The sequence below is a fragment of the Saimiri boliviensis genome, chromosome 10 (assembly GCF_048565385.1).
Source record: "Saimiri boliviensis isolate mSaiBol1 chromosome 10, mSaiBol1.pri, whole genome shotgun sequence".
Lineage (NCBI taxonomy): Eukaryota > Metazoa > Chordata > Mammalia > Primates > Cebidae > Saimiri > Saimiri boliviensis.
This window is the reverse complement of record NC_133458.1, coordinates 15,837,364-15,848,158: the sequence shown is the minus strand read 5'-3', so window position 1 is coordinate 15,848,158 and position 10,795 is coordinate 15,837,364. Positions and strand designations below refer to the sequence as shown.

Below are 10,795 nucleotides of genomic sequence, written 5' to 3'. Positions count from 1 at the left end.
GGCAGCAAATCCCACTGCCATGTGTGTACCTATGCAACAATCTTGCATGTTCTTCACATGTACCCCAAAACCTAAAATGCAATAAAAAAAAAAGAAATGGAAATCTAGCCCTACATCCATTCAGTTATTAGTAGAGCAACTGAGGCCTAGAGAGGGGCAGTGGCCTACCTGCCTAACAGCTTCATAGATAGTTCTCATCATGCTTACATTTTTTTTTTTTTTTTTTGGTGGGGGGATGGAGTCTTGCCCTGTCGCCCAGGCTGGAGTGCGGTGGTGCAATTTCGGCTCACTGCAGCCTGGGTTCAAGTGATTCTCCTGCCTCAGCCTCCTGAGTAGTTGGGACTACAGATACCTGCCACCACACCTGGATAATTTTTGTATTTTTTGTAGATATAGGGTTTCACCATGTTGGCCAGTGTTGGGATTATAGGCATTAGCCACTGTGCCAAGCCCAATGTTCTTTTTATGAAAATAAAATTTTAAAAAAATATATAGCATATGCTCTTATAACTGGCAATGTATAGAGCATGAGCATGCTTTGATTTGGTCTTTCTTGTTGAGGGGTCTTGTTACATTGTATCCTGGTGTCTAGACTTTGGCCACAACCTTTGAGATGGAGATCCAGTGTCTGTAGTACTGTTTGCCATCTCTGGGTCTATGCACAAGGTTCCTTCATGTAGATGCAAATACAGAGGGTATCATAATTTCCAACCTCTCTGTTCCTCGTCACAGCTATTCCGTCTTGCTTGAAGATAGATTACAGAAGGACAAAGTCAAATCCAGATTTTGTGGTGTGAAAATTTACCCTGGTGTGTTATCACTACCAGGGAATCTGACTTCAGCCAGGAGCAGTGAGAGCCTCCCCTCCCCAGCCATGCTGACTACTGCCCTAGGACTGCTGATGCTGGTAGCAGTGGTTGAATTTCTCATCAGTTTAATTGGAAATGGAGTCCTCGTGGTCTGGAGTTTTAGGGAATGGATCAGAAAATTCAGCTGGTCCTCATATAACCTCATTATCCTGGGCCTGGCTGGCTGCCGATTTCTCCTGCAGTGGCTGATCATTTTGGACTTAAGCTTGTTTCCACTTTTCCAGAGCAGCCTCTGGCTTCGCTATCTTAATATCTTCTGGGTCCTGGTAAGCCAAGCCAGCTTGTGGTTTGCCGCCTTCCTCGGTGTCTTCTATTGCAAGAAGATCACAACCTGTGATCATCCTGCCTACTTGTGGTTGAAGCGGAGGGCCTATAACATGAGTCTTTTGTGCCTTCTGTGGTGCTTTATAATCAATTTGTTACTGACAGTCCGAATTGGCTTAATGCTCTATCGTCCTCCCGAAGGAAACAGCACCATCCTGTATCCCTTTGCAAGTTGGCAGTACTTGTATGTACTTCAGCTCAATTCAGGAAGTTGGTTGCCTTTCATAGTGTTCCTTGTTTCCTCTGGGATGCTGATTGTCTCTTTGTATACACACCACAGGAAGATGAAGGTCCATTCAGCTGGTAGGAGGGATGCCCGAGCCAAGGCTCACATCACTGCCCTGAAGTCCTTGGGCTGCTTCCTCTTACTTCACCTGGTTTATTTCATAGCCAGCCCCTACTCCATCACCTCCAAGACTTATCCTCCTAATCTCACCAATGTCTTCATCTCTGAGACACTCATGGCTGCCTATCCTTCTCTTCATTCCCTCATACTGATTATGGGGATTCCTAGGGTGAAGCAGACTTGTCAGAAGATCCTGCAGAAGACAGTGTGTGCTCGGAGATGCTGGGGCCCATGATCTGGGGAGAAGCTTGTGGTCAGGGCACTCTTGGGATGCTCTGTTGATAGCTCTCTATAAGGGAGCTGCCTTTCATGTCTTTTAAGATTTTCCTTCTTTTACTCCAATTTAATGAATGGGCAACAGAAAATATGGATCAAAACCCAAGACTATTTCTCCTTTGACAATACAAAATACATTTTTTTAATGTACTACAGAAATCAAGGTTAGGGCTTCATGTTTGGTGAAAGAGGTATTATATTCTGTCTACATATAGCAAATAATTAATATATAAATTGTGTTTTCTTATAGAAAACAGATTAGGAACAATTATAGTGATTGTTAAATTTTATGAAATTACATTAATGTTAGTCATTTTAGATAGGCTTTTTAGAAAAGCATCAAATAATTTCCCCATTTCTCTGCTGTAATGACTCTAATTATCTAACTAAAAAACAAAACAAAACATTTTATATTTCTGAAATTTTCTTGGAGCCCCAGTCATGGCTTTCAGGGTAAAAGTCAGTTGAATGCCACCATCTGTTTTAAGCTCCAAGGCTCAGGACCTGAAATCGGGCAACATGAGAGTGAGGGGCACTTGCTTCTGCTTAAAAAAAAAAAAAAAAAAAAAAAAAAGACTGCTTTTGAAGAGGTCATGCTGTCTCCTCTTCAATCATTTAGCCATTTTGTCTGTCCACTGTGGCCGCACCACAGCCTACAGTCAGAGATCTAGTGTCAGGCCTTTGATTTGGAGGGAGATCATTGAGAATGCCAGATCCATGGCAGCAGGAGCTGTGTCTGCTTTTATTTTCTCCTATGTCTCTGGAGACTAGAACAACTGCCTATCCCATAATAAGCAATAAATAGTTTGTGAAAGATTGATTAGCTGTATTAACTACTCTTACAACACCTCCTTTGTATTATAGGTAAAGAAACTGAGGCCTGAGAGGGGCAGTGTCCTGCCCAGGGTTTCATAGAGAGCTTGTGGCAGTGCTGGGACTAGAGCTGTTTCTTGACTCCTGGTCCAGGGCCCTTTGCTTTACAACATGCTACTTTCTTTTTTTTTTTTTTTTTTTTTGAGACGGAGTTTCGCTCTTGTTACCCAGGCTGGAGTGCAATGACGCGATCTCGGCTCACCGCAACCTCCGCCTCCTGGGTTCAGGCAATTCTCCTGCCTCAGCCTCCTGAGTAGCTGGGATTACAGGCACATGCCACCATGCCCAGCTAATTTTTTGTATTTTTAGTAGAGACGGGGTTTCACCTTGTTGACCAGGATGGTCTCGATCTCTCGACCTCGTGATCCACCCGTCTCGGCCTCCCAAAGTGCTGGGATTACAGGCTTGAGACACCGCGCCCGGCCTAACATGCTACTTTCCTAATGAGCTAACTTTGCCCTTCCCTCCTTTGAATCCCATCCCTCTTGATACAGACTTTTCTATGCACCTCTTTCTCTGCCTTCTTTGTTTCAGTTCTGGGGGATCTGAAATTTAAATGGTAACACTTGATGTTCTTAAACATTCTTTTCTGCTTCCTATTGACCATACGAATCTACTTTCATTAATCTCTTCTCTCAAACATATCTTTTTCTTACCTGAAGCTGAGAATTGAGGTACATGCTAGGCACATGTGGGTATCAGTCATCACAGAGGGGAAGACTAGTTCCCATTGCCACTGTGAGTTGTGTGAGGTCAAGTACCATATTTTGTGTCCTGGGATGGATCATATTCATTCTTTTTAAATAGAAAGGTGCTGCTTCTTGGTTATATATTTGTTAGTAGGATTAATTTTCATTATGCCATTTCTATTTTTTTTTACAGATGTCCTTTGTGATCAGTTGCTGTAATAATGATAATAGTATTTAATATTTATATTTGGCTTTACATTTTACCAATCTCACATATAGTCCATTATCTCATTTTATTTTAATAGCAACTCTATGCAGTCAGCAGTTTTATCCCCAATTTACAGGTGACAAGGCTGGAGTGATGATTTGCCCAAGATCATCAACTTGTAAATAATGTAGATGGTGTAGTCCCAGATTTTTTGACTCCAAGTCTTGTGCTCTTTCCAGTAAATTCTAAGTAGCTCATTGTTCATACTTGTAAGAATTCAAAATGGGATTAGCCTGTTGGTTTCCTTCTTTTTCTGTACACAATTTAGCTTATGATGAGTATGAGACTGCTTTGTGTTTTAGCAAAGAAAACAAATCCAAAGGCAAATATATACTCTTGAATTAATTCCTATGTAATTGAATCTTTTATAATTTGCATTTTTAGAGTTGCAGCTGGATCCATGTGCGTGTGTGTGTGTGCATGTGTGTGTGTGTGTGTGTGTGTGTGTGTGTGTGTATTAATGGCCTTACATTTAATTATGTGATATGCTCTGTGGTGGTGTAGCCTAGAGGAGGTGTGAAATGTTAAAAATGTGATATATGAGCATGGCTAAAAATGAATTGAACAGCACAGAAAGGTAGAAAATAAACAGCAACATTTTCCCATTCTGCCTTCCATTATCAGTCCTACCACCTGGATAGAATTTTGTCTTATCACTTGTGTTAGTTCTTTTAGTGGTTATTTTTTACAATTCTAAATAGTAAGATTTTGGCTCTCTTGTCTTATCAGCTTTAAACTGTAGCTTTTGAGTTCCATTCATCAAGGTTTGGGAATTATCTCATTTTACCCCTAATCAGATTTCCTCTCCTAAATTTGATAAGTTTTATTTTGTCATTCGGACAGTCATTACTTTTACAATTATAGGTAATATATTTTCAACCCTGCTTTTTGAACCATGCCTTATGACAATATCCATAGAGTCCTAATTATGTAGGAGGAAGAAATTAGTGCTTTACCTGTTCTGCACTTCTCCCATATCTCAACTTCTGTCACCTGTGCTATCAGTTATGAATGACATAGTCCAGCTTCGTATGACTTAAGGAGAAAATACACTTATTGAAAGGAAATTGACTACATTTTAGAACCAAGGAGAAGGCTGGAGAATCAACCTCAGAATGGGAACCAAGACGGGCTAAATAGACAAGAACACAATCAAGTCATGCTCCAGGGACTGATGCTGGCACCACCTCTCCCATTTCAGCTGTCAGCACTGTGTTGTTGACACTGCCACTGCATCTGAGAATGTGTCTCTTTGAGCCATCCTGGGTGGGATTCTTGGCTGGCTGGTTCTCGATCACATGCCTGCTCTAGCTGACAGGCCCTAGGGTGAGAAAAAGTCAGATTTCCCTTTGACTTCTGAAATACACATTTTTAAATTAGGTGAAATGAATTATTTCACCATTGATTTAAGCAGCAGAATGGGTACAGCTGCTAATGTGGAATTAATGCACTGGAAGGCCAGCTCTAGAAACTCGCAGGAGATGTGATGAAGTAATAAAGAGATGAAAAATTTAAAAGCAAAGCAATATGGCAAATAGAAATAAAAGGACAATCATAGGAATGGTTGGAGCCCCAGAAGGAAATGAAGAAAATGAGCACAAGGAATGAAATATTTGAAGAATTAATGATCAAGAATTGCATTACGTTAATGATGAAAAAAGACAGACTAAAAGGGCTCAAGGGGTGTTGAAGACAGATAAAGTGGAAGGAATTCTTCTCACTTAAACACATTGTAGAGATTTAAGAATATCAAAGACAAAGGAAATTTTGCAAAACTTAGAAAGAACAGATCAAGAATCAGATTGACATTTCTCAGGAGAATATAGCAAAAGATTTCTAAATGACATTTTATTCTCATAAATATTTTGTTCTTATTTTCAAGTAACACTAAGAAGAAAAGTTTAGAAATATTTTTTTTCTGACTAGGAACATATTTTATATGAATTATAAATGGGGAGTTAACTCTAAAAATGTCAGTGAAGGCTCAGTGGGTTGATTGTCATAAGGTTAGTGAGAAAATTCTGAAATATTTGAACAATCAAAGAAAATCTTAAAACTAAAGGATTTGGAGAGATTGTGATGTCACATTTACAAATGAATTAAAGAAGTCAATGTGGCATAGAATTGGAGATGATTCTGGAGGGAAAAAAATAGCACAGATAATTGCCTGTGCATCAGAATTTGTTAGGTGCAGCAAAAGAAACAGTAAAAATTAAACATTTCAACTGAAGACAAAGAAACAAGCGGGTCAACTTTCTTCCGATTAAAGGGAAAGCCTTAGCAATATATGAGCATCTTAAGAAAGAAGCTGAAAACTTTGCTGCAGTGATCTCCTTTAGTGGAAGCTGTGGAGTGGCTTCAAGGACTTCCACATTCTTTAATTCCCTCAAAGATCTATCTATACTTTGAAAGAAACGTAAGCCCCAGTATAAAGGCTGAGAATAAATGACTGACAGATGTTGAGTGCAAAGGCTATAGAGATAGATCATTCTAGGATTTTTATTAGGGTTGCTTTTATTTCAGTTGGTATTCTCTGGGTACACAGTAACATGGGTTTTCAATAGTCTTCTCCAACCTTATTCTGTCCCACCCCCAAATAAACTCATATTTTGTGCTTGATTTTGCAGAATTTAAAGTTTTATAAGAATATATATATCACTTTATGAAGGAAGGCCTGTATATACCTCATAGGTTGTCATGAAGATTAAATGAATTAATAGATGTAAAGGGCTTAAAAGAGTACCTGGTATATAATAATGGATATAATTTTTTATCTTTAATATTATTGTCATACTGCTATTTAGGAAAAATAATTTATTTACACTTTGACAAGTAATAATGTAAATTATGGGGTACACAGTGATAGTGATGTTATATATATACAGTATGGAATGATTAAATCAAGTTAATTAATATATTTATCACCTTAAAAACTTGTTTATTCCACTTGTGTAACTTAACTGTAACATTTTACTCTTTGACTAACATTTCCTGATTCCCTCCACCACCCAGCCTCTGGTAACTATCATCCTACACCCTGCTTCTATGAGTTTGATTGTTTTAGATTCCACATATAAGTGAGATCATGAGGTGTTTGTCTTTCTGTGCCTGGCTTATTTCATTTAGCATAAGGTCCTTGGATTTATTCATATTGTCAGAAATGACAGGATTTAGAAGAAATAATTTTAAATATTTGTACTTGCAAAGAATAATAAAGAGATAAAGAAAATAGAATAGAAACACCAGGTAAATATGTAAATTTAACAGATGATAAATGTGGTCTTCTTTTCAAAAAGGATTATTCAGCCACCTGCTGAAACAAGTGGCTAAGCATTTAGGATATAGTAATTTTAGATTTTTATTTCACATTATCTTTACTAAATTTGAGTTAAAGAATAAAGTGTAAGAAATGAAACCATAAAAAGCTCAAAGAAAATACAGATGAATGAATTATTGGAATATGGAAGAAGAAATTTCTAATTATGCTATCAAGGACAAAAATCATCAAAAAATTATTAACATATGTGATCACATAAAAAATTAAAACTTCTTCATGTCATAAACAGGATGCATTTAACTGTAAATAGCAATGGATAAACAGAGGACAAAATCACAGCTAAGCATATATAGCTAGAAGAATGAGTTATTATTATTGTTACAAAACCATTAAAAAAGAACCATAACAGGCTAGGCACAGTGGCTCATGCCTGTAATGTCAGCACTTTGGGAGGCTGAGCTGGGAGGATCACAAGGTCAGGAGTTTGAGATCAGCCTGGCCAGCGTAGTGAAACCCCATATCTACTAAAAGTACAAAAAATTAGCTGGGCATGGTGGCAGGTGCCCGTAATCCTAGCTACTTGGGAGGCGTAGGCGAGAGAATCACTTGAGCTCAGGAGGCAGAGGTTGCAGTGAGCTGAGATCGCGCCACTGCACTCCAGCCCAGGCAACAGAGCACTCCGTCTCAAAGAAAGAAAGAAAAAAAGAACCATGTCATTCCAAACATTCCAATAGAAAAATGAAAAAGGCTTTGGAGGCAATTAAAAAAATAAATCAATATACATGGTTTATAAACATTGTTATTTCTCACTAGTCATAAAAAAGTGACATTTTGTAATACCATTTTGTGTTTATCCAGTTAGCAAAGATTAAAAAAAGAAAGATAATGGTTTTGTTGAGAATACAGGGAAAGGATGTTCTCATACACTGAGAAAAGATGCACTAATTGGTATAATATTCTGAGGGACAATTTGACAGTATATTTTAACACATAGGTATATATCCTCATATAGCAATTATACTTTGTAAATATATCTCTATTAAAGATCTATGTAAAGTTGCTTTTACGAAGATGTTCATCACAGTTATTTATAAAACTGAAAAATTGGAAGCATTCTAAATGCTAAACTGAATAGGATTGATAAATTGTGGGTTCAGGGCAGAACATGGGTGATATGCAAAAATTGGAAGCATTCTAAATGCTAAACTGAATAGGATTGATAAATTGTGGGTTCAGGGCAGAACATGGGTGATATGCAAAATTTCTAACTAACTGAAAAGTTAGTTTTCAATGACCTTGGACTAAGGACTACAGGGAAAGAGATAATAAAGATATGGAAGAAATCAACGGAAAATATAAATAAAATTTCAAATGATCACGATTCCTTTAATCTTTCCCAAGCACTCACAAATTATTAAATTTTCTTCATTTATTTCTTCAAATGTGTTGTTTTTCTGACTGATATATGTGAAAAAAAAACCCAAAAGTTCATTCTTTGAAAAGAGTAACAAGGTAGAAAAGTCATTTGGTATAGACTGAATGTTTGTGTCCCTCCAAAATTTGTATATTGAAAACTAATCCTCAGTGTGATGGTATTTGGAGGTGGGATTTTGAGGGTGCTGTCAGGTACTGAGTGTAGAACCTTAATGAATGGGATTAGTGCCTGATATGGTTTAGCTGAGTTCCTACCCAAATCTCATCTTGAATTCCCACGTGTTATGAGAGGGAACCAGTGGGAGGTAATTGAATCATGGGGGCAGGTTTTTCCCATGCTGTTCTTGTGATAGTGAATAAGTCTGATGAGATCTGATGGCTATAAAAGGGAGTTCCACTACACAAGCGCTTCTCTCTTTCCCTGCTGTCATCAAGGCAAGATGTCACTTGCTCCTCCTTTCCTTCCATGTTGATTGTGAGGCTTCCCCAGCCACGTTTAACTGTAAGTTCAATTAAACCTCTTTCTTTTGTAAATTGTCCAGTAGGTATATCTTTATCAGCAGCGTAAAAACAGACTAATACTGTACCCTTATAAAAGAGGTCCTAGAGCGCTCATTTGCCCTTATACCATGTAAGGATCCAGGGAAAAGATGGCTGTATATCCACAAGGAAGTGGGCCCTCATCAGACACTGAATCTGCCAGTGCCTAGATCTTGGATTTTGCAGCTTCTAAAACTGTGAGAAATGTATTTATATACCATAAGCTACCCAGTTTATGGTATTTTGTTATGGCGTCCTGAGCAGACTAAGAAACCACCAATGAGATAAATTAGGAACAAAAGAGAGAAGCTAAATAGTATGAATGCAGAATGGTCCTTAGCTACAGATACAGAAAATATTAAAAAAGAATAAAGATACTATAAATAAATTTGCTTCAGGAAATTTGAAAACTTAGATGAAATTGTAAATTTCTAGAAAAATACAATTTACCAAAACTGATTTAGGAATAAGAATCTGGCTACTTATTTAATACATTGAAACAGTAATAGTTAAAATATTTTCACGTAGAAAACAAGCTAAACAAGAGTTCAAGACCAGCCTGGCCAACATAGTGAAACCCCATCTCTACTAAAAATACAAAAACAACAACAACAAAAACTGGATGTGGTGGTGGGTGCCTGTAATCCCAGCTACTTGGGAGGCTGAGGCAGGAGAATAGCTTGAACCTGGGAGGCGAAGGTTAAAGAGGCAACTTGCCTTTCTGTCAAAGGTGGAATAAAATCTCAAAGCCTTTTGAGAGGTTAGGCATTGAGATGAGTAAAATAACATCAGTGAAGGTCAGCTGACACCTCCCTGAAGGAAAGAGCACAGTACAACCTCAGATGAAGGAGCCAGGAGTGAAAGGAGTAGAGGGCAAGAGATCTTAGGGGAGTATCCCCCACAGTCAGGCAAAGTATCCTCTTGATAATTCAGCCTCGAAGCCCATGTTGCTGGTCACTATGCCTGGAGAATAGCACTCTCACTGGGGAGAGAAAACAAACTAGAGGAGTTAATTGAATAGTAATTGGTATGATTTGCTTTTCCCTAAATTACAGGCAATTGGGAAAAGAGGAAATAGTTCCCATTGCCTGGGACATGGTTTCAACACTTGAAGATTTAATTTCAGCTGAAAAATGGTGGTGGTCGTTGTTGTTTTTGAGGCAGGGTCTCACTCTGTCACCGAGCCTGGAGTACAGTGGTGTGATCACGGCTCACTGCAGCCTTGACCTACTGGGTTCAGGTGATCCTCCCACCTCAGCCTCCCGAGTAGCTGGGACCACAGACAGACACCACCACATCTGGCTAATTAAATTTTTTTTTTTTTTTTTTTTTTTTTGTAGAGACAGGGTTTCATCACGTTGTCCTGGCTGGTCTCAAACTCCCGAGCTCAAGCAATCCACCTGCCTCCACATCCCAAATTGCTGGGATTACAGGTGTGTGCCATTGTGTCTAGCCTGTTGTTTTTTAAATGGATCTGGCTGTGTTATGTTTGGGTCTTGACCAGGTTACCAACTTAAAGAGAGGGTATTGGGCTCTTATATTTTTCTCTGACATTCTTTTGTACCCAAATTTGCATTTCATGGGGTCAGAAAACAATTCCAAGTGGCAGACTATTTATTGAAAAATACTTTTTTTGGAGGGGGGAGTAATGGGAAGGGGTGTATGGGAAGTCTCGAGAAAGTCTAGATACCATTATAAGTTTAGAGTTCTAAGTTTACCATTCTAAGCCTAGAATTTCGAATTTATTCTCAGGAAAACTGGGAGCCATTGAAGGTTTTAACATTTCATTATAAAAAGTACTAATAGCTATTTTTGGATATGTGTATTTAAAAGTGTGTTTTCTATGGCTGCTGTAACAAATTACTACAGGTAGCCTAAAGCAACACAGATGTATTATCT

General features: G+C 38.3%; 1 protein-coding gene across 1 annotated transcript in view; it reads left to right on the top strand.

Moving 5' to 3' along the window:
* Positions 1–10,795, top strand: part of TAS2R5 (taste 2 receptor member 5) — a 102,961-nt gene continuing 92,166 nt past the window's right edge. The window contains exon 1 of the mRNA XM_074378987.1: positions 1–10,329. Within this exon, the coding sequence (XP_074235088.1) occupies positions 875–1,774 (900 nt within the window). The 5' untranslated portion in view covers positions 1–874 and the 3' untranslated portion in view covers positions 1,775–10,329. The remainder of the gene's footprint in view (positions 10,330–10,795) is intronic.